This window comes from Hirundo rustica, chromosome 1 (assembly GCF_015227805.2).
Source record: "Hirundo rustica isolate bHirRus1 chromosome 1, bHirRus1.pri.v3, whole genome shotgun sequence".
NCBI classification, from domain to species: Eukaryota; Metazoa; Chordata; class Aves; order Passeriformes; family Hirundinidae; genus Hirundo; species Hirundo rustica.
Genome location: NC_053450.1, coordinates 49,993,216 through 50,015,059, shown reverse-complemented (window position 1 = coordinate 50,015,059; position 21,844 = coordinate 49,993,216). Strand labels below are relative to the sequence as shown.

The following is a 21,844-nucleotide window of genomic DNA, read 5'->3' as shown; positions in this document are numbered from 1 at the left end:
CAGAGGAAGGGCTTTTTTTTTTTTTAATTGGAGGACTTTTCTCAACTCCTGTTTTGCTTTGCTCTACTCCACTCAAAGCCCCAGATCAACAGACATTCATTTCCTCTATCACCAGGACCTATTACAATCCTCCTTGAAGTCTACTGCAGTCCTCCTGAGCTATCTGGATGCACCAGGTATATAGGACATTAAATTCTCCCTCAGCATCCTTCCATCTGCTCCCTCACCAGCTGCAGACTAAATATACTTGATGAAATTTTGCTGTCAGTGTTACTAGTCTAATTGGCTATTGCTCTTCAGTGGAAGGTGGAATATAAATGAAAGGAAGTGAAATGGCACCCAGCATCCAGTTCCACCATCTCTTCAGCATCTTCACTGCTGCTTGAGCGCAAACTAAAAACAGAACTGGCAAGGGCAAAACAGCCAAAATGTCACAGGGAAATGGGTCCTAACACTAGTTTCAAGTGTAGATGAGATTGAGAACAAACTGGAGACTAACTACTGGCTGCATGAGTGCATAGGCATCCTGGATTTGTAAGGAGAGGGGATGGGAATCTGTCCCTTCAGTTCAAAACTGTTAATTCTGAACCCTAAATATTACTGATTTAAGAAACACCTATGTTAATTATCGTTCTATCTTCTTTTTCACCATGGGGCAAGACAGCAGTCTGTCTCACTTGTTTTCCACTCATGCCCTCTACGATTCACTGCTGATCAAATGGACTCTCATTATCAGCCCCTGCAACAACATTAGTTGTCTTTCACTCCTTATACTTCTTTGTGCTCCTCCTCTGTCAGCCTTTTCACATCAGATGCCTCGGACTGCAGAATTTGAAGTGCTGTTTACATAAAGAAAACCCACCCCAGCCCAAACCCCCAAACCTCCTCTCTCCCCTGCTCTTGCCCTTGCCCTCAGGGTTGTTCTCGGCCCTCCGATGCCACAACACAGGGGAGCTCTGCGAGGTGAGAGGAAGCTACCTGCAGGAGAGCAGCCATCACAGTGAGGGTAACACAGATAGGCAGAACGCTACCTTTGGGGAAAAAGACATCATTTTGAAACTCAAATTTGAATGTGAAAAATACAATGTCTGCACACTGGCAATGGGTGCTAAAATTCTGAGATTTGGCAGATTTATAAGTATGAAGAGTAGTTATGAACAAGCAATGAAAATATTTATCTGAGTTAAAAGTACTTCTATTGTATAAATGGAATGTATAATATTACAAACATAGTAGATTCATTGGTATTAGTATCTTGCTGATCTCACATGTATGACTTTTAAATGTAGCTTGTGGGTTTGGATGTGTTTTCATATCTCACACTTCAAAGGGGTGTGAGTTTTAAAAATTGAAAGATAAACCACTTCTGAAAATTGAGCCCCTTTGACTTCTCATTAATCAGTAACCTAAAATCCTGAGCTACTGTCCCTCTCTTGGGCTGGTCTCTGGCTTTGTTAAACCACATAACAATTAGAGGTCCTTATCTCAATAAACAGTGAGCTTGCGTGGAAAAAGGGAGATGCTTGTTTGTTCGTTTGCAATAAGAAAAAAGCCTTATGCTGATCATTTCAAGAAAAAAAATACCTGAGTGTAGCACTGAGAGGTGTGACTGCCAGTCTTAGGAAGAGTGGCAGAATTTTAGTGCGTCCTTACGTACTGAGTTATCCAGAAAAAACTTTGTAAACATTTTCTGTTTGTGCTCCTCAAAGCTTTCGCAGGTTTACACGATCTAATAGCGTAACAACAGCTGTGCAAGCAGACCTGGATTTCCATGAGAACTTTGAAATAATCGACCCTCAAGAGGACAATACATGTTCTGGACAAATATCAAGACAGTTTTCCCGAGATGCAAGCACCTCTACCGTTAGCATACAAGGGTCAGGAAACCATTACCATGCATGTGCAGTGGATGATGACTTTGAGACAGATTTTGATCCGTCAATTTTACCTCCTCCTGACCCATGGATTGACTCTATTACTGAAGATCCTCTGGAAGCTGTTCAAAGGTCAGTGTGCCCACGAGATGGCCACTGGTTTCTGAAGCTACTTCAGGCAGAGAGAGATCGTATGGAGGGTTGGTGCCAACAGATGGAGAGAGAAGAACGTGAAAACAACTTACCTGAGGACAGTAAGTAACCACACACAATAATATTGCAACTGCAAAGATGTATTTAATATAGGTCAAAGTCACTCTAGTGAATTATGTATTGTGCCCTTTCTTACTTAGCTAATGAAGGTATGGTCATGATTCTCAAAAGGACTGTATGTATGTATATAATAATCCTTATTAAAGCTGACAGGGAATGCAAATTCTCGGCACTTCTGAAACTCCAGTGGTATTAGCTTTGGGGATTGCATAGTTCAACGGATAATTAGGAGAGTGTGGCTAGGGATCTTGTAGTATTAATGTTTCTTAACTCTTCTATTTGAAATCACTTCTCATAACCTTAGAATATACTTTAACAGATTGTAGTTCCTTTAAATTAAATTAATAATTCAGTTGCCTTTTCAGATGGTGATTGGCATAAGAGTATTTAGATGTTTCACCCTACTGAAAGAGATTTCAGTTATGCTTCCAAATTGTCTTCTCTCTTCCCCTCTCCAGCCTCCCTACATCTCCCTTGCAGTTCTCATTTGCTTTGACTATCCCAATAAAACATGATTTCCGTATTATGTGACAAAAACCCACACACATGCAAACTACATCTCAGTTGTCACCACTGTCAGCAATATTAACCTACCTGTGAGGTAATAGGACTGTCTGGTAAACCTTCATTACTCAGAAGGGTTGAGGGTTGAGTAGTTCACATCTTACTTGCTCACTCTAATTAGGGCAGAAGGGCTGAGCATGTGCTTCCCAGTCCAGAATTTTTTCTCCCAAAAAATTGAAGGGTTTTTTCCATTTATTTCTCTTACAAGGAACAGCACTATTGCTAGCTATCAACTTTAGACAGAGGTAAATCTGTGAGCTTACAAACATCCTCCTTGCAAATAAAGCTGTTTCAAATTTTAGAAGTGAACTTCTAGGAAGCACTAAGGAGCAGCTGCTTATAGAGAATTCAGTTTTTTATAATTTAGGCACACCTAAGCATATTTTCCTGGATATAAAAGTAGTATTTTCCCAACCCTCAAATAAACTTCTACCAAAGCAAGGACTACTACTTCAGCTCCAGAATTGTTTCTTGAAAATTTTTTACCTTTCCTCTCAAGAAGTGAGAAGTTTGAATTGTTTTGAAATGTAAAGGTTTTGATTTATGAAAGGAAAGAAATTAACACTGGAAAAAAATTTCTTAGGAATGCCTAAGCTGTTTCTGCTGGAACTTTCCATTCAACCCAGTGAATGAAAAGGTATGATCTAGATAGTCAAAGTTAGACAAAATTGTAAGCAACTGGGAATTAAATTTAATGGCAAGTATAAGATAACCCGAATTTTAAGGTATATAAAGGTTTTATATTTCTCCAAAACTTATGTTGTATAATAGGCTAACAATTTCTTCTGAAGAAATTATATGGAAGTTTTGACCTTAAAAGCAGATCCAGATTTCCTAAGTTCTAGAATTCTTGAATCTCATTTTTAACTCACACCATCAATGCATTCAAAAATCTCCTTGAACATGTATCAGAATAAAAGGGTTTCTGTTGATGCTGTAGTATGAAGAAATAAACCTCGTGAAGGATGAGATTTTAGATTGAAAAGGAAGTGTGGGCACATAACAAACAGGAAACACACAACTTTTATAAGTCATAACAACTTAGACTGGACATAAGGAAAATATATTCTATGATGAGGGTGGTGGGGCACTGGAACGGTGTTGCCCAGGGAAGTTGTGGATGCCCCATCCCTGGAAGGGTTCAAGGCCAGGCAGATGAACTTTGGGCAACCTGGTCTAGTAGAAGGTGTCCTTGCCTAGTGGAAGGTGTCCTTGTCGAGTGGAAGGTGTCCTTGTCGAGTGGAAGGTGTCAGTGGGGCTGAAACTAGATGATTTTTAAAGGTCCTCTCTAACCCAAACTATTCTGTCATTCTATGAACTGATAGTACTGGAAAAACCTATAAATATTTTATTTGTGACCAAGGCAGTTGGTGCACCAATAAAGTAGTAGGAAAAGAACAGGAAGTGAATTTTAAGAGGCTGATACTTGCAGAAAATACATATCTATACAGAATCGTCTCTCAGTGTCCTGGTGTCTTTGATATAAGACAGTTTTAAAGGGCTCTTTGAGCCATCAGTGGGAGGAGTCAGTTATGGATGTGCTGGCTTGAAAGCAAAACCAGCAAGAGTCTCCAAGTCAGAAAAAACAATTTAATAGGAGGAAAAAGAAGGTAAAATAAAATAAATGCAATAATACAAAAGATCACTGACAGAGTCAGAATACAACCTGATACCCTATGGTGGTGGTAGCAGCCCAGATGAAGTGGTCTTGTTTAAGCAGTGATCCCATAGAAAGGTCTGGTAGCTCTTCTCCTCTGGGAATCCAGTGGGTAAGGCTGTCTGTGCTGTCCCAAATCCCAGATTCTATCCAGGTGGGAATGCTTGGCTCCTCCCCCTGGGCGGAGCATCTCACAATGGGCTGATATCATTTCATCAGTCTTGCAATGGGTCCTTGATTGCCCACTAAACAGAGATAGCTCCTGTAGTCAGGAGGCAGGGGGCAAGGAAACACTGCCCAACCTAGTTTCAACAGCTCATATAGAAGGTGATAGAATACATACTTTGGGCACAGCTTACATAGGACAATGGGGATAAAAGAGGAATGCTTTGGCTGGCTATTCCCAATACTTCCTCACAGCACACCTGGCATGTGTCCCAGCGCTTCTTGTGATCACTGTAAATGGCGGGAGGAAACGGGTCGCCTGGGTTTGGTGGCCACTGTTGCAGTACTTATTTCTGCATGACGCTGTCAGCTGCTGTGGCACGTGGCAGCTGCCTCCCACAGAGGCTGCACAGGGCTTTCTGCTGCGGCTCAGCACGTCCCACTCTACCTGGTGCCAAGGAAAAGCATATGGCCGGGGCCACTCTGCCCGCTCAGCAGTGCCAGAAACAAAAGCCTGGTTGTTACAAACCCTGCCCCAAAAAAACGTCTTTTTCATACATCTATAAACTTTAAAGAGAGAGAGGAAAGGAGGAGGAGAGGTGCGTTTGCTTCGCTTTCCCTAATGAAACATAACCGGAGCAGGGAATGCATCCTTTGTTTCCAGCCTGACATCCCCAGCATGTGTTTGGCCGGATAACAAAATAATGAGAACGTGTGATGAGCGAGGTTTTCTCGATGCCATGGCAGCTGACAGAGGGCTCATCCCCCCGGCGCTCCACGTAAAACGATCCGCGCTTCCTTCAGACAATGCGGCCCTTGTGCGGAACAGCTGTCTCGGGGAGACGGCTCGCTGCTGTTTGACAGTAGCTTGTATGTTACATAGATACGTAGGGTATTATCTAGCTGGGAATGGATCTACCAGATGGGATTGAATGTTTCTAGCGGGGAAATGGAGTCTGATGCTCTGTATAAAAACAAGCTGTGGTTCAGCGGCTGCACGATGAAATGCCAATATAGAGAGAGCTGTGGCTTCCCTTCCGCCATGAATTATTTATTGTATAGTATATTCTGGTTTTATCTGAAATCATTTTCTGATAAAGCCGCAGCATGTGTGACAGGCAGATGAACACCACTCACACTTTAAGCTAACGTACTTGATATGATTTCAGTGTATTTTGCAGTTACAGGGAACTTGGCTGCAAACCCTAGGGCTCTCATAAAAAAAGAGATGTTACACATCTGAGGCCAAACACCTTGTGAGAGTTGATTGACACTTTGGATCAAGCCTCAAAGTGAAGTAACTGTTGACTTTTTTTTGTTTTTTTCCTCAACCATCTGCTTGCTCCTCCTACCTCTCCCCTGCAAATTTTCAAATAGTCAGAACCTCACCACAGTTGTTGGTGACTGTTGGTTCAGGCCTCTGTTGTCACCATTTACATACAAATTTAGCAGCATCAGACCTGGCTCCCTGCATAGCTCTGATCACCTTTTTTTCCCAGCAGCGCTGGGCACAGGAACATGCTCCTATGGCCTTGGCCTGTCTTTGGAGGGTTTTTTTGCTGTTGTTTGTATTTCACATGGAGCGTTGACCTTCTTGGATGAACCAGAAAGCTTCATTTTGCCTCCCCCTGCCCACCACCCCCCCCCCCAACTTTCTTTTTCACATGGGGTTGCACTGTGGCTTTGGTGTAAAGATAACCATCGGAAGCAGCAGCAGGCTTGATTCACCACAAGTCAGGTGTAGTGTGGGTTTAGTGACGAAACAAGCCAGGCCAGTCAAGTAAAAACTAAAGCAGAAAACCAAAGCTCCCACAAGACATGTCATTATAACTCTCTTCCATGTAGATGGTAACCCTCTGGGCTGGCCTGTGAATAAAGGTTGACCTCAAATCTGCAGGAACCTCACTGTTCGGGACCAGAGCCTCTACAAATTCATCCAGTTCTGGCAAATTATGCAATGCTTGCACACTGTCCGCTGTTTTGGTTTGTTTCGATTGCTTCAAAAGAAAACATAAAAAGTAAAGTTTAGACTTGAGAGAATAAAGTTTAGGAAAAGGTACATTTTCTATAATAGTTGTGCGTGGCAAAAGAAAAAAAGACCCATGAGTTCACTCTCAGCCATAAGCATGGCAAACCACTTGCCATTCCTCTGCAGGGCTTCTCCAAGCAGTCCTGGTCTCTGCCGTTCAGAGGAGCGGGACAGCCTCGTCCGGCAGTGGGCTGGGGCAGCCCTGCAGAGGGATGGTCACCAGCCTGACATGTGGCCGAGTCCTGCTGGAATCCCCCTGGCTACGTGCCTCTGGCCACATGCCCAACTCATCCTCTCCTTGTTCTGGTTTTCTTTTGTCCCCAGGAGGGACTTCTCAGTGCACGAGGGTTTCTCAAAGGAAAGCCAGCAAGGAAAACCCTACCAGTGCCCAGAGGCTAGCAAGGCAAAAAGCGAAATCCACAAGCAAGGAAATGATCTAGTTAGGGAAGGGGGGAAAAAAAAAATAAAAAAAAATTATATGTGCTAATAAAAGCCAAGTAAGTCAGCGAACACATGGAAACCGCTTTAATCCAAATGAACAGCATTTGCTCATGCAGACAGCCCTATTAATTCCAATGAGATCACTCCTGTAAGTATATGTGACTCAAAGAAAGGACTGCTCCTTCCCTAGTTTGTTCCATTTGGCTGTTTTCTCCTTAACAGCTGAGCTTAAGACCTGAGCAGTAGCTTTAACTTTGAATTTCCTGGCTTTTGTCATGCTTGGCGTTATTTAAATGTAGGTCCGTCAACATGAATAGGCTAAAATGTTGGTCCATCCTGGCTTGGAAATGGATTGTGACAGCTCTGTGGCAGGATTGCTTCATATGCATCTCGCCCAGCCAACATCTGCAACGCAAATGTCAGGCTGTGTCCCTGCAATTTCAGCTATTGTTCCCGCCACTTGCTCCTGGGGCAATGAGCAAGTCCCTGGTATTCTGTTCCCTAGCTTGGGCCCTGCCTATCAACCAGGTGTGTTCACGTTGAGGGCATTTGATAGTCAGAGTCCTAAAGTGCCTCCTTTGTCACTTGTTAGACCCTGGGGCCTGTCAAAGTTCAAATGCAAATACATCAGCTGGGGTTTTAAAGCCAAATAATGCTGCCCCTTCTCAAAACTCCCCTGGCTTCTATGTGATTACTTTTTACATCACTTCAGGTGTGTTTTGTTATTTTCTTGTATTTTGTTATCCTTGTTACACAAGCAGTCACCTTCCTAGTTAGAGCAGATGACAATAACTATTTTTTGGCTTGTGTTCACAATTCCTGTATTTTGTTGTTTTTATATTTCTTTTCTGCTGAAGACATGGAGGAGGGAAATACATAGAGCTCTACAGTTTCAAAACAGGTCCTATGCAATTCTTAGAACCAAGAAAAGCAAGAACTTACTGCTTGAACAGCACATAGTCCAAGTCTATTTTCAAGAATATTTTAAAGGAAGAACAAGTTGGGGAGTTAAACACACAAGGATATTCACTGTCATGTGTCTGTCCTAGAATAATATTCTGTGATTCCTAGATAAGAACAGTAATAGTGAGGAGGCATTCCACAGTAGCTTATTTCCATCAAAATAGCTATAAGTTCTTCAAGAATAGATATAATTGTCTATGTCTTAAAATATGTCACAGGAGAGAAGTACAAGGATTTACAAGGAAGACAGGTCAAAGGAAGAAGGCTGGGGAGGAAAAAAAAAAAAATGAAAATTCAAACTCTAAAAACAAAACACTGCAGTACACACACTTCTCCCTCTGGGGAAGGGGTGACATCAAAGCATATGATGGATGTTAATAATGTTGCTTAATGCATTACTGGAAGGCATTCAGATCCAACAGTGCTGAGTGTGCTGTATAGCCCTGTATGGAACAGAAAGCAGATATGAATAACATTATATAGGTGCTTAAATCTATTGTGATTGCATCTTGATGGGTCGGGATTTTTTTTTGTTGCTTGGTTTTATATGTTTTCTTTGTATCCTATTAGCTAAACACATCAATTTGAATGTTTATGTGTTTTTCCTCCTGTACCCCATCTCCCTTGCTGTTAAAGATTTCTCTGATTCTTTTCCGATTTGTTTTGAGTATTATCTTGGCAATTCCGTTTATTTTCTTGGTATTTGGTTTCGAACCTTGCAGGCTTTTCTTCTAAGAAAATCTATTGGTCTATTTTTGCTTTTGATTTTTCACTACACCTTGGCCTTTCTCTTGGACGCCAGAGATTTTGACTGAGAAAGCAAAATGAGCACTGTGCCTTGAAACACTAAAAGCAACGTGGGTTTGGAAACTTAACCGATTGATAAGACTTTGTGTCTTCTAGAGACATTCCTTTCGGTTTTTTGCATGCTTTGTGTTTTGTCCTTTCCCGCCCCCCCGGCCCCCAACAAATTCCGTGACAGAGTTGGTTGTTGACGAGTTGCACATTAACAGACCCTTTGCTTTTGAGGGGCGAGGAATCAGTGACACTTGACTAGATACAGCCAGAGCTACAGCAGAAGTGGCAACAATAGAGAACAGCATCAGCATGCATCCCACAGTCAGCTGGGATGATGGTTTTCAGGCAAATAGCCAGTCACTAGGCAGCCAAGGACAAGGACTTCCTTTTCCCTCTGCTGAGATCTCTGAATATTAAGCTCTTCTTCCCTAGAAGAAAGGGGCACATTCCTATCCATCATCAACAAGTTGTATATACATTTCTTCATGCTTGGGATGAGATTTCCAACTCATTAGGTGCAGATTTCCAGGAAAAGCCCACCTCATCTCTCTTCTTTTTCTTTTTCTTTTTTTTTTTTTCTTTTTTTTTTTTTTAATCCCAAGAAGTTAAGAGACTTTTTTCTCCCCTTCTCAAGTCTTGGGAAGCATCAGAGTGGCCAAGCTCCAGATGAGGCAGCTGTTCCCAAATATACTCAGTGGGAAGAGTTTTCATAACAATGGGAACCACATGAAAGCTCTCTGAGTAGCTCCTCCTACTATTGAAAAGTCCTTTCAGTTGAGTGGTTTGCATATTGGGTTGCATAAATGACTAGACACACCAAGGGGTCCATTTTCAGCACTGTGCGCATAGAATTAGACACGCAAGCCTTGCTAACAATAATGAGAGTTGTGTGCAAAACTCCCTGCGCAATATGCTGAAAATATTCTGCTTAGTGAATCTTCCAGCTCACGGCTATTTCCTGGCAGTGCTGAGCTGAGTTCTGGGAACAAAATGAAAGTCTGGGCTCTGTGTGTGTTCACAGAGCTCTCTCCTATAGGTTCTGAAGAAAATGTGAAAAGACTCTCTCTTCCCTCCCCCTTCCCCCCCCCCCCCCCCCCCCCCTTTTGTATGCCTGAAGTATAAATGAACTCCACATCCCACTTTTCCTTCAACAGCTTTAAGAAGGGAGCTTTGAGGCTGGTGGAGGAAAAGCCATTTGCCTTGAAGGAGGAGAACACAGATTTCATATTACTGTGTATCGAGTTGCAGTTTATCATGAGTATTTGGGCCAGTCTGCTTAGCATGTGGCTACTCAAACCCTTGGAGAGGCCTTTCTCTTACCAAGCACCGCATGGTGGCATCCTGGTAGCCAGCCAGCACTGCAGCCCGTCACAGCACCGATGAAACGCTAAAAATCCTGTTAGAAGGGGTTATGGCAAGGTTGCGTGTATTTATGTAGGTGTGTGTTTGTTTATTTTTCATTGTGGTAAATCAAAATACTTATCAGCATTTTCCCAGGGAAGCTCTGTTAATGCTGTCTTAGCTTTTATACAAAAAGTGACTGTGCCCAAGGGATGGTGCAGAAGATGGCAGCTTAGGACTAGTATCTCTTCTAGGCTCTGCTAGCAATTCACTCAAGCTGGCTGCTTCATCTGTTTCTTTTCCCTGTTCCTCCTTCACCTGTCTTGTATATCTAGGCTGTAAATTTGTCACAGAAAAGTTGCTGTGTCTATTTGAGGGTTGGGACAACACAAAGATCTCTGAGTAGAAATGATAGTGAGAATTGTGACACAGTGGCTGCCATTCATGTTTTTCATTAAGGAAGTGGTAATATACAAAAAATTCATTTAAATTGTTTTTTAATCTCTTGTTAACCAGAATTGGGAATAATAAGTTGTTTCAGCTGAGAGGGAAAATTAATTAAGGAGACAGAAAAGTCTGTGATGCCAACCTGTTTTTTTAAAGACAGTTTTGGAGGGTTTTTTTCTGAGCATTGGAAATCTTAAACAAATCAGTAGCTGCATTCTTGCTCACAGCATCAATTATTTCGTTTAACAGTCCCTAAAATCACACTCGGTTTTCTGGATTCACTGTCTTACTGCCAGCTGAGGTCATGTCTGCCTTTCTGCTGTGTTTCTGCATTCTTGCTTCTTTTTTCACATACGCATGTGTTCACACACATGTACAGGTGCACACACGGAGTCTCCCTCTGGACCAGAACTCCCCAGGGAATCTCTGAATGCACCAGTCTGTGCCTCGGTTTTGGGCAGTGTATTCCCACCTACCCCTGGCAGCAGTAAAATCCCAGTGTCTGAGTGAGATTGAATGCAACCAAAACAGTGTGAGCTCCTGCTTTATTCAGAGGCATTTACTATGGGCTGTCTTCTGGTTCACTGCAGCCCTTCACAGCGCTCGGTCAGTCCAAAGGGGCAGTAAGTACCCAGCTGTCTGTACAAAGGAGTCCTCAGCCAGCTGCACTAGGACTCTTGGACACCTCCCTCCAAGTCACCAGCAAGGAGGAGAGGCCAGAGTGCCTGGAGTACTCCTGGGCATTGGAATTCAAAGGCAGAAGCAGCCTTGCATTGTGCTCATGGAAAGTACTCAGAGGGCCCAGATGAGATTCACTGGCGTGCACTAAAGCAATCACCCCCTTTCTGGGGCTCGGCTCGAGCAGCATTCAGCTACACCTGACAATAAGGCCTGAGCTGCTAAGTGAGGTGGAGAAGCAAACAGGGTTTGAGAGCCGCGCGTCCTTGTGCAGGGAGCTGGGTTTGTGTTCCAAGCCTGAGCCTGGGTCATAGTGATACGAGTGGTGACATTTCTGGTGAGCTTTCTATACAGCCTGCAGAAGCTTTTGATTAGCCACGTTTACACTGTCATTACAACTGGTTACAACTGGTCTCGATGGAGGAATGAGAGAAAGATGCGGCAACCTTTTGCATATTTTCTTGCCTCATGGAGATCTGACCTTAGATTTATCAACTCGTTTTGTGACTGCAAGATAACATACCTTTTGAAAGCCAGAGCTGACTGCTGCACAGCTTTCTTCTCTCTTTTTGTCGGCTTTTGGCTGCCTGCAGCAAAGAAAGCATTGTGACTTACTGTCTTTTTCTCTCAGTTCTAGGGAAAATTCGAACTGCAGTGGGCAGTGCCCAGCTTCTCATGGCTCAGAAATTTTACCAGTTCAGAGAACTTTGTGAAGAAAACCTGGTATGTAATTTTTCTGCTAGACGCTAACATGTGCCTTTTACTAACCCTGTGAATAATCCTACATAAGCTAAACTGATTTTGTGACTAATGTGGCAGTTTTTCCAGTAAAGGCCTTGGTATGAATTTGGGAGTAACTCGAACTTGTCAGAGTCAGCCTGAGTTTTACAATGAGAGCCTTAAAATAAAAGCAAAAAGCTTTGGGTGAACTATCTCTGAGGCTCTGCCACTGAGTTCAGAGGAGCAAGGATCTGTCCCTTGACCCTTAAGTTCATGGGCACACGGATGGGTAAAACACCTTAAGGTCTTTGAGGGTGGATCAGAAATCTCCTGAGCTGGGCTTTCCAGGTGTTCCTGGGAAACAAGCTCCAGACTAAAATCTGCCTCAGTGGACAAATGTAACAGAAATTGGCTCTGTCTTAATAAGACTTCCAGTTCTTAATATAAAAACTGAAAAAGCCCTCTGATTGCACATCTTTGCCAATAACAGCCTACGACTGGGCAACCTGCTAGTGTCAAGCACTGAAAAACTAGGAATCGAAGTGTAATCTCTGGTCTCCTTATGATTCTAAAAATACACACTTTATTGTTTTCAATAATTGCACCTTTCGTGGTGTAATCATCCTACCAAAATCCTTCGTCAGTGTGACTGTGAAAAGCACAAATAGAAATTTTATAAGGCAACCAACTGACTCTTTTGGGTTTATTGCTTCTGAAGAGGAAGAAAACTAAAGGCAAAGTAAAACTTGAGTCATGTAAAAAGTCATGCAAGGTGCTACTAGTAATTTATTTATTAACAGAAAAATTAATAACAATATATCAGTGTCATCTGACAAGGCCACAGCACCCACAAAACTTTGCTGGCTGGTGTAGGGACTTCTCAGCATTTACGAAAAACACGCTTGAAAATGAGTGTATGCAAATTCCCATTTTAATTAGAGTTTCAGCTGAGAACCAGTTTATAGAGACACATCCAGTAGAAAGCCTTCCTTCATACAAACCTTGCCAGTGGAGCAGTGATGGTTTTGTGTTTGCCCACTGCATGCAAAAAGTGTTCAGAGCTGGAGTGCACTGAAGGGACAGAAGGAAGGAGAGGATTTCTTGGGTCTGGCCCAAGCTGTGCTGAAGATGCTGACTGTCCAGATGTGCTCTTCTGAGCAATGCTCTTGGGCTGATAAGTCTGCACACACAAAGCAATGCTCCCACCTGTGTCCCAGTTTCATTCTTCCCAAAAATCTGCCTGTATAAATGGGTTTACTGTGCTTCTGCATGTAGTCTTCTCAGCTTTTCACTCTGCAAAGATTATTCTTGAAAAGAAAAAAAAAAAAAAAAAAAAAAAAAAAAAAAAAAAAAAAAAAAAAAAGAGCCTAAGGTGTACAAGAGATAATTTTACTTAGTGTATTTTTGTAAACCTTACATTCTAAGAGTACCGAAAAAGTGTTCACACATTGGTATATCACAGCTTGCACATGCAGGAAATGTACATTTGCACGGGTATCTCTTTTTGACAAGAGTGAGCATGGTGGGGAATCCTTCCTCATGAAAGTGAAGAGGAGGCTGGCAATTCGTTTCAGTGCAGATAGGATTGCCACCAGTTGTGCCCAGGAACATCCCTAGGCAGATCCTGCCACAGGGGCCCTTTACCCTTAGTCTGTGGGGGGTACCTGCTGCCTTTGGTGAGTGGTTTTGGCAGGGCACAGCAGCTCAACGCCGAGCCAGATTCCTTGAAATAAAACCGGCCAGTAAGTAATGCTTTCCTTTGCTCCTCTCTCCGGGTCTTACCCAGCACTTGGATCTGCTCAAACTGCTTTGCTAGCGAGATTTGTAACCATTTGCATGAATTCAGAAGTACTAAAGCCAACATGTTTTTTTCTTCTGTTGCACAGAATCCTAATGCACATCCACGGCCGACCTCCCAGGATTTAGCAGGGTTTTGGGATATGCTGCAGTTGTCCATAGAAAATATTAGTATGAAATTTGATGAACTTCATCAGTTAAAGGCCAATAATTGGAAACAGATGGATCCTCATGACAAGAAGGTAGAACACTGTAGATTTTGTATGCTTCATTTAAAACCCTGTACAAATACTGGACAGATTAAATAGGCCTCCATGTTACAGCGTTGACGTTAAAAATGTGAAATGAAGCTCATATCAAATTAATTTCATTGTAATAACAATGTTTACATATTAATCATCTGGGATATTATCTGTAATATGTTTCAGGCATATTTTTAAACCAGAACTGTCTTTGTGAATTGGATAATGGGAATGTGGTACTTTGTTAAGCTTTACATTTAATCATATTAGATGATCAATCGTTGGAAGGAACTGCCTTATATATTGATTCTTAAAATTAAATAAATCACATTTACGGTTCATATTATTGCATACAGCAAGAGTTCTAGGTTGTGTTACTGAAAAACCTAGGGAAGCACTGTAACCGTCGCTAACTTTGGTAGCCAGATTACAAGAAGCAATATAAAAAATATGCCTTCCAAAATGTTACATGAAAAAATTGCTCTTTTTTTGTCCATTTGTTTGTTTTTTATTTATTTGGGGCTTTTTTTAGATGGGTGATTTCACAAACACATTCACTTTGCTGGTATTGTTCGTTACCTGAGATAGCATAAAAATCATTGGGAGCTTTGGTGGGGCTTTTTTCCTTCTTCTTCTTTTTTCTTTTTTTTTTTTTTTTTTTTTTTTTTTTTTTTTCGTCCTTTCTTTTTTTTTTTTTTTTTTTTTTTTTTTTGGTGAACATAGTCATCTTCTGTCACCATGAAAAACTGCCACATCTCCAAGTGTGAGTCACATTTCACTTTACATTCTCATTTGGCACCATCACCATTTTTTTTTCTCCTTACTCTCCACCTCAAGACAAACAGTGCTTGGGTGAGCCAAAATGCACAAATGTTTCAGAAAATCCTTAGAGCACAGACCCATTCCTAGAGGAACCAACAGTCTAATGTCACGCTCCTATAGGTATGTGATTTGATGGCTGAATTTCTGCTGTGACTGGTCTGGTAGCAATGAATACAGCCAACAGGCAGGGTCACCAGAAGGATGGGGAGCACGACTTGCAGGTACAGTGGCTCAGACAGGAGTCCTGGCTACCCCAACTTACGGTCAGCTGGCTGCCGATGACCAAAGTGGTGTTTTCTTTTGGACAAATAACCATAATAATATCAAACCCCGTTAATCTTGCAGCAGGAAGCTTGTACAGGCAGTGCTGGTAGCACTATTCCTCCTCCTCCAATCAAGACTAAGTACTCATTCCTGACTTAGGAGTGCCATGTTCACACCATTTGTGCACACCTAGTGTGTTTTGTAGGGGAATGAATGGGAATGTGTTTTCCTAGCCCAAGGTACTGAAGGCAAGTCATTTTCTTATCTTCTTTCATTTTTTCCAGCATCTGTCAAAAAAGGAAGTTAAAACTGCCAAACATGCATGCACAGAAATGCTGGTATATGGTCTTTCATTAGCTTTTACAGTTAAGTGGGTAGGCTGAGCATTTGAAATTGCAGCAGTAAGAAATGAGAGCTTTCCTTGAAAAAAAATGTGCCTTGTCTTTGCTTCTGAAAAACATTTAAAGAGTTTCCAGCAAAAAGAAGACTATAATGGTTTAAAGAAAGTTAAGTAGTGCTGAAGAAAGGGACCTACAGTAGGAAGGTAAAGATTTTAAAGAATTACACTGTGTTCATGTTTCAACAGCATTTGTCTATGATTTTAGATTAAACAGATCACCTCCTTTCTTAAAAAGGATTAAAAAAAAGAAGAAAAAGCTTTCTGTGGAATTGATATTTGTCTTTGGCCTTTGCCACTGGGCCCTTTTTAAGCAGCATAGATTAATCCTTGGACGGAGAGAAAAAGCAAAGTATGAATAAGTGTAACTAAGCACCTTTATATTTTGAGCCATGGAAGCTGTTGTGAGCAGCATGAGAGAAAACGAAAGGGCAGAATGGGACCTTTGTAGTGTGATAAAATCCCTTCACTCAGAGACCGTGTTCACAGTTGGAAGGGGATGTAACTTAAAAGACAATCTAATTAACTTGACAAAGTCTTTGTGGATGCCTGAAATTCAGTTCTGAATACACTTTTCTTTTGTGAGAGAGATCCCTCTCTGAGGGCTTTTTTGTTGGGTTTTTTTTTGTTGTTGTTGGTTTTTTTGGTTGGTTTTTTCTTTTTTTTTTTTCTTTTTTTTTTCTTTTTGTGTGTGTGTGTGTGTGTGTGTGTGTGTATACATGCACCAGGATATACATAAAAGCCCTCCTTGTTGGTCATGTATCTGGAGCTAGCTGCCACCGTGATGATTAATGAATGTTCTCTTAACGGTTTTTAAGTTTCTCCTACCAGATTTTCTATTTCTAGCTGAAATGCCTATTTAGCACGAGGCCAGAGTGTATGAGCTTGCACAGCAAGACCCAGAGGGTGGGATTTTTGAGCAGTCATTAGACTGCTACGAAATAGATACATAAATAAATATGTGGTGTTTTTTTGAAAAAACCCTACCTATTCTGATGCACCGGCTGCAGACAGCTAGCTCCCATCTGCATTTGGGAACACCAAAGCCATGGCACCTCCGTGTTGCAGGAGCATCTAGCGCCATGCACGGATAGAAGAGGGTGGCCCAGGAGCTGGGCTCTGCAGAGTTCCTCTGCTGAGAGCAGCGTTCCCTCCTGGCTGTGCCGGTGGCGGGAGGTCGGTCTCTTTCCTAGTCCCTGGCACTAAGCAGGTAGCGGTGGGGGCCTCGGCCCCAGCAGCACCGTCCCCGAGGAGAAGTAGCACGGCGGCCGGCCCTCCCCTCCCCTTTGCCCCTGCCCTGTGTTTATGAACCCTTGAGCACAAAAGCCAGTTGACTGAAGACAGAAAGGCAGATAAGAGCTAACAAACCTTAGGTAAAATGTGTGTTCTAACTACTGATATATCCTAGTTTTTCCCGCCTTTCCCTGAGAAGCTGTATAATGCCATTAACCTTCTGCTTTGATCAGGAGAGAAGGGTCCCTCCTCCAGTGCCAAAGAAGCCATCGAAAGGTCAGGTGCCACTCATACGAGAACGCTCTCTGGAAAGCTCGCAGCGTCAAGAGGCCCGGAAACGGCTGATGGCTGCCAAGCGCGCTGCATCGGTCCGCCAGAACTCAGCTACCGAGAGCGCCGAAAGCATTGAGATATACATCCCCGAAGCCCAGACCAGGCTATGAAGGGATCCAACTGGGAGGACTCTCTCTGGCAAGACAAGCCTCATGTATAATCTGCCCCTGTAGGCTCCTGCTCAAGGTCACCACAAAGTATTTGTACCTCCTCCTCTCTCTCTCTCGCTCTCTCTCTCTCCTCTCCCCCTCCCCTCTCTCTGTACTCAGCTGCCCCGATGCTCCCAGTGAACTCCACTGCTGTGGCGTAGTTGTCGGTCCTCCGAGAGATGTCCTCTAATCACCCTTGCTTTCTGAAGGTCCGCCCATGTCATCACGATGCTTTGTCACATGTACTGATGCTGCCACTTTGCCTCATGTAAACGAGCACGATCCTCTTTTCTTTTCTGTTTGGAACAAATAAACTCAGCAGCACCCAGACTTCCACACACCCGCACACCTGTACAGTAGATGCTCCATTTAACTTACTCATGATCTTTAGTTGACCTAAAGCTAGTCTGTTACCCAGTGTACAGCAATATCAAACTGTAGGGGACTTTGGTATTTTCAGTCACGCAGGGTGATCCTTTCGGACTCTGCCGTCTTCCTCACAAAAGATGAAAGGAGCTATGACTCGGATTCCCTTCTTTTTATTACTGTTTTTTTTAAAGCAGAAGGCGCACTTTATTCTAAACCTCCAAATCACATCTTCACCTGAATTAAGGAGTCACACAAGGGGAGGGAGCTGGGGTGGGAGCGGGGAGGGGGGGACGAAAAGAAACCCCACAGCTCTGGCAGGTGAAAAAGTGGAAGTATATCTCACAGGTGAGATGGCGAGGGATATAAAAGTTCCTGTGGAAAGATACCTGCACACTCACAGCTGCACAAACTGCCTCATTTTTATTTCATCAAACACTACTTAAACATTTCAATCAGCAGAGGATTGTAAATTCGATCTTCCAGGGAAATAATCTATTTTGAAAGGCAATAAAAGAGTAAAAAGGAAGGAGATAAGAAGAAATGACAGTTGAAGAGATAATATAAAAGAAGGATTTTCTTGTCCAAGTATTAAGAATTTTTAAAATTGTACTGTATTGTCAATTCCTCTTGTATTGTATTGTATGGATTATATTGGTTAAAAAAAAAAAAAGAAAAAAGAAAAAAAAAGAAAAAAAGCTTGGTTTTGTTGATGTCTTAATCTCGGTGGGACCATGCTATCTCATACGTCCACACAGCCACACACGGACACCTGTAGGTGAATTACTATACATGGAGCCTCTGATGCTTCTCCAGGCCAGGCTTGCTTTGCTCTATCCACAGCTGGTTGTATGCTACAGTTCAGACTGCTTATCACCAAACCATCCATATTTAGGAGTAAACTTCTAATTCAGCCTCCTCTTAATAGCATAAAGTACTCACTTGAGCAAGAACAATAGACTATTTTTCACACGTTACGGGATCAATATGAACTTAATATTTTTCACGACAAGCCTTCCTACCCTGGCTTCTGCCATTGTTTTGCAATCACGAAAAATATGCATCCAAAGTAGCTCATTAATAGTGGGCGGAAATGGCAGATAATAGGGCTGGAGAGGAGACTGAGAGGTCAGCTCCTGTGTGTGTTTGTCGCCTCCAGCCACCTCTGGCTGGGGCAGGGGCTTATCCTCCAGCTCCTCTGATGAGGAATGATGCCGACCGCGCTGCTACTGGAATCTCTTGTGCCAACATTAGGAAAGCTGTGTCAGGCATGTTGCTGAAAGCGAGTTGTGTGCGTGCGTGTGAGCGTGTGTGAGTGCGCACACGCGTGCCTAAACTGGCATGTGCTGCTGCCAGCAGAATTAGCGTGAGCTGCTTTGGGTGACAGGACTGGTGTGAGCAGAGGAGCGCTGTGCAGTCCTCAGCGCGTGGGCAGTCCTGCAGCAATGTTTTCCAGACTTCTCTGCTGCTCCTTATGTGCTCTTCACCCTGTCTGCCAGGGCAGGGGGACACAGGAGAGGAAGGCAGGCTGCTTCCTGCTCCCAGTGAGCACAGGGAGGGGCACAGGTGGCAGCCCTTGCTGCACGCCACTGCTGGCTGGCTGTGCCCATGGCTGCTCACCTTTGTGGACAGTCCAGCCAGTGGAAAACCCCACTGCACATGTGGTGTAATTCTGCAGCTTGCACTTAAAAAAGCATTGAAAATCGTCATCGAAAAGTTAAGCTCTTGCTAAAACTATTCATCGAGACCATGCCAGACAGCTTCTTTTCCTATGACATCATAGCCAGGTGCTAATTTAATTTTATTCGAGAAAATAGGAGAGGTAATAGGTTCTGGCACCAAGTATTTTCATGAGAGCATACTAAAACCACTAGAGAATTTGCTACCTCTCAAAGCCATCGATATCTGAGCTATGTCTTTATAAACAGGGCACAAATATTTACTGCTGTGGTTTACAAGATAAGGGCTAATAATTTAATATATAAAAGACTTTTAACTAGAGTAATCAGAAATCCAGTGTAACTCTAGAGTGCTTGGTGTTACAGGAGCTTCAAAAGGTTTGACCCTCTAAGCGTTTGAATACCAGTGTGTTTGCTAGTTTTGAAACACTGCGTTTAACTTTTAGCAGCAACAAAACATCACCGTGTTTGCAGTATGTAATAGTGCCAACTGCCACTTTTGAGCATATATAGTCATAGGAAGTATTAATTATTTGGAACTCATTTGTACTGAAGTATTCAAAGCAGTACCTAGGTGAGAGTCCACATTCACAACTGTGTCGCAGACTTACTTAGTTTTGTGAACGTTTTACGACAGATGAGTTAAGACTTTGGTTGACAAGTGGCTACAGATATTTATATCCAGCAAGTTCCCCCCTATAAAAGCAGAAAAGTGAAGACTATCTAGTCTTGTACATTACAAATTATTGTATTTGTATATCATAGAATATTTTTTGTATCTATTTTAAATGAATTTATTCTTAGCTGAGTGCTTGTTAGTTCATTTGGCACTGGAGAGGTTATAATGTTTGCCTAGTTTTTTAGCAAAATATTAAAAATACAGCCAATACCAGAAAATACAAAATAAAATAATTCTGCCCGTAGAATGCCACTAGTTAACCACTTGACTCATTCACTGACACTAATGCTAGTGTGTTTTCTCCATCATTTGTTTTAGTATAATTTGTAACTATTTGTTTTTAGTCTAAATTGCCCAGCGTATATTAAAAATGCCTATAATCTGTTTCACTTTGGGACTAAACTATTGGTTTGGGTTTTTTTTTCCTTGGGGGAAATTTTAGAAAAGGTTGGTTTTGTCTCCTGCTTCAAAAGTTTAAAAAAAGAAAAAAAGAAGAAAAAAAAAAAAGACGTATTTATTATATTTTTTGGAGATGTTTCCATAAAATTCTCATAATCTTTTTGTAAAGAAAGATGAAGAAATGGATTAAAGATTTTTAATATTTGAAAAGGTAAATAGAAATAATTTATTTGTAATATATTTCAGTTTATTTATTGGTGTTCCCTTAATGCTTTGATGTGCACAATCACTTTAATTTAAACTGCATCTTTGTGAATTTATTGGGGTTTTTTGTTTGTTTTGTTTTGGGTTTTTTCTTGGGTTTTTTTTTTTTAGGGAAAATGGTCAAATGCATATTTTAATTAGAATGTAAATCACTGGCCTACCTGCATTCCCAAATGTAATTTTAAAAATGTTTTTTGAGTTGAAACAAAAGACAGAAATTTGAAAGCCTTTAGACAGAGGAGAGTGGTTTTATGGCTTAATGATTTGGGTTTCCATAGGATTATCTATCTGGTTTGTGTGTGGACAGGAAAATGTAAATAGATAAATGTTTCCCATAATGTAAAAAGAGCAAATTAATAAAATAATTAATGCACTGCTTGTAAGAGCTGTGGGTTTTCAATGCAGATTCATTCTTTCAGAACTGCCAAGGCATTTCATTTGATGTGGTCAAGGATAAAAGCATGACAAGCAGAATGTTTCTCTTAAGCTCTCATTGCTTAAGACCAGCCCTGCAAAGTCTCATCTGAAGCATCCTGCTGAGCACCCTGGAAGTGTTCATCTGCACAGAGTTGCTCACAGGCATAAAAGTTGCCATGATCAAGGCCTTGAGCCTTAGCAAAATCTTCAAAGGCGTTTCTGCACAGAACCCAGCCAAACCCCACTGAAGATGCCAGGAGTTACACTGGGGACTTCAAAAGAAGTGGCAAGAAGACCCCAGCCTGTTTGGTTTTCCCCTTGCTGGTTCCCTTTCATTTTCTGCTTATGTCCCGTGATGTCTGAATTTTTGGGGGCAAAAGAGATCCCTGGCAGACATAGCTAACTTTCCCTTCACTGGAATTCTGCTTCCAGATGGAGTTTTTCCCCACTGGATGAAATAAAGACAGTCACCAAATCCCACTGAAATTATGTCCTGGATGATGTTGTTCATGGTTATACTAGTATTTTAACAGGTCCTGATTCACTTTGCAGTACCTAGTAGTTACATTAATAGTGTGCCAGTGCTGCAGCATGTACTGTCTGCCTATGCAGACCCTCAGCACAGAAAGACCAGAAAGATTTGTGCTGCAGATCCCTGGGCAGGGAAAATTCTGTTTAACACCAAGATGAAGGGATTTTTCTTCACATGCTGGAATTTATGTACTCATTAGTCACTGATAAATTGATGCACCCGGGATGGGGGAAAAAATGCTTTATTACTTAAAAAACTTTCTGAGGTGTCTGGTACCTTTTTGTAATGAAAACAGCTCTCAAAGGGTGTAAAATAGCAGGA

The 21,844-nt window shown here is 42.0% G+C and overlaps 1 protein-coding gene across 6 annotated transcripts in view; it reads left to right on the top strand.

Moving 5' to 3' along the window:
- The window catches only part of DLGAP1 (DLG associated protein 1), a 407,039-nt gene extending 386,080 nt beyond the window's left edge, over positions 1-20,959 (top strand). For all 6 annotated transcript variants that reach the window (XM_040080998.2, XM_040080984.2, XM_040080969.2 and 3 more), the window contains 4 exons: positions 1,710-2,128; positions 11,862-11,953; positions 13,837-13,989; positions 16,939-20,959. In XM_040080998.2, coding sequence (XP_039936932.1) covers positions 1,710-2,128; positions 11,862-11,953; positions 13,837-13,989; positions 16,939-17,148 — 874 coding nt within the window. In that variant the 3' untranslated portion in view covers positions 17,149-20,959. The remainder of the gene's footprint in view (positions 1-1,709; positions 2,129-11,861; positions 11,954-13,836; positions 13,990-16,938) is intronic.
- The last annotated feature ends 885 nt before the right edge of the window (positions 20,960-21,844 follow it).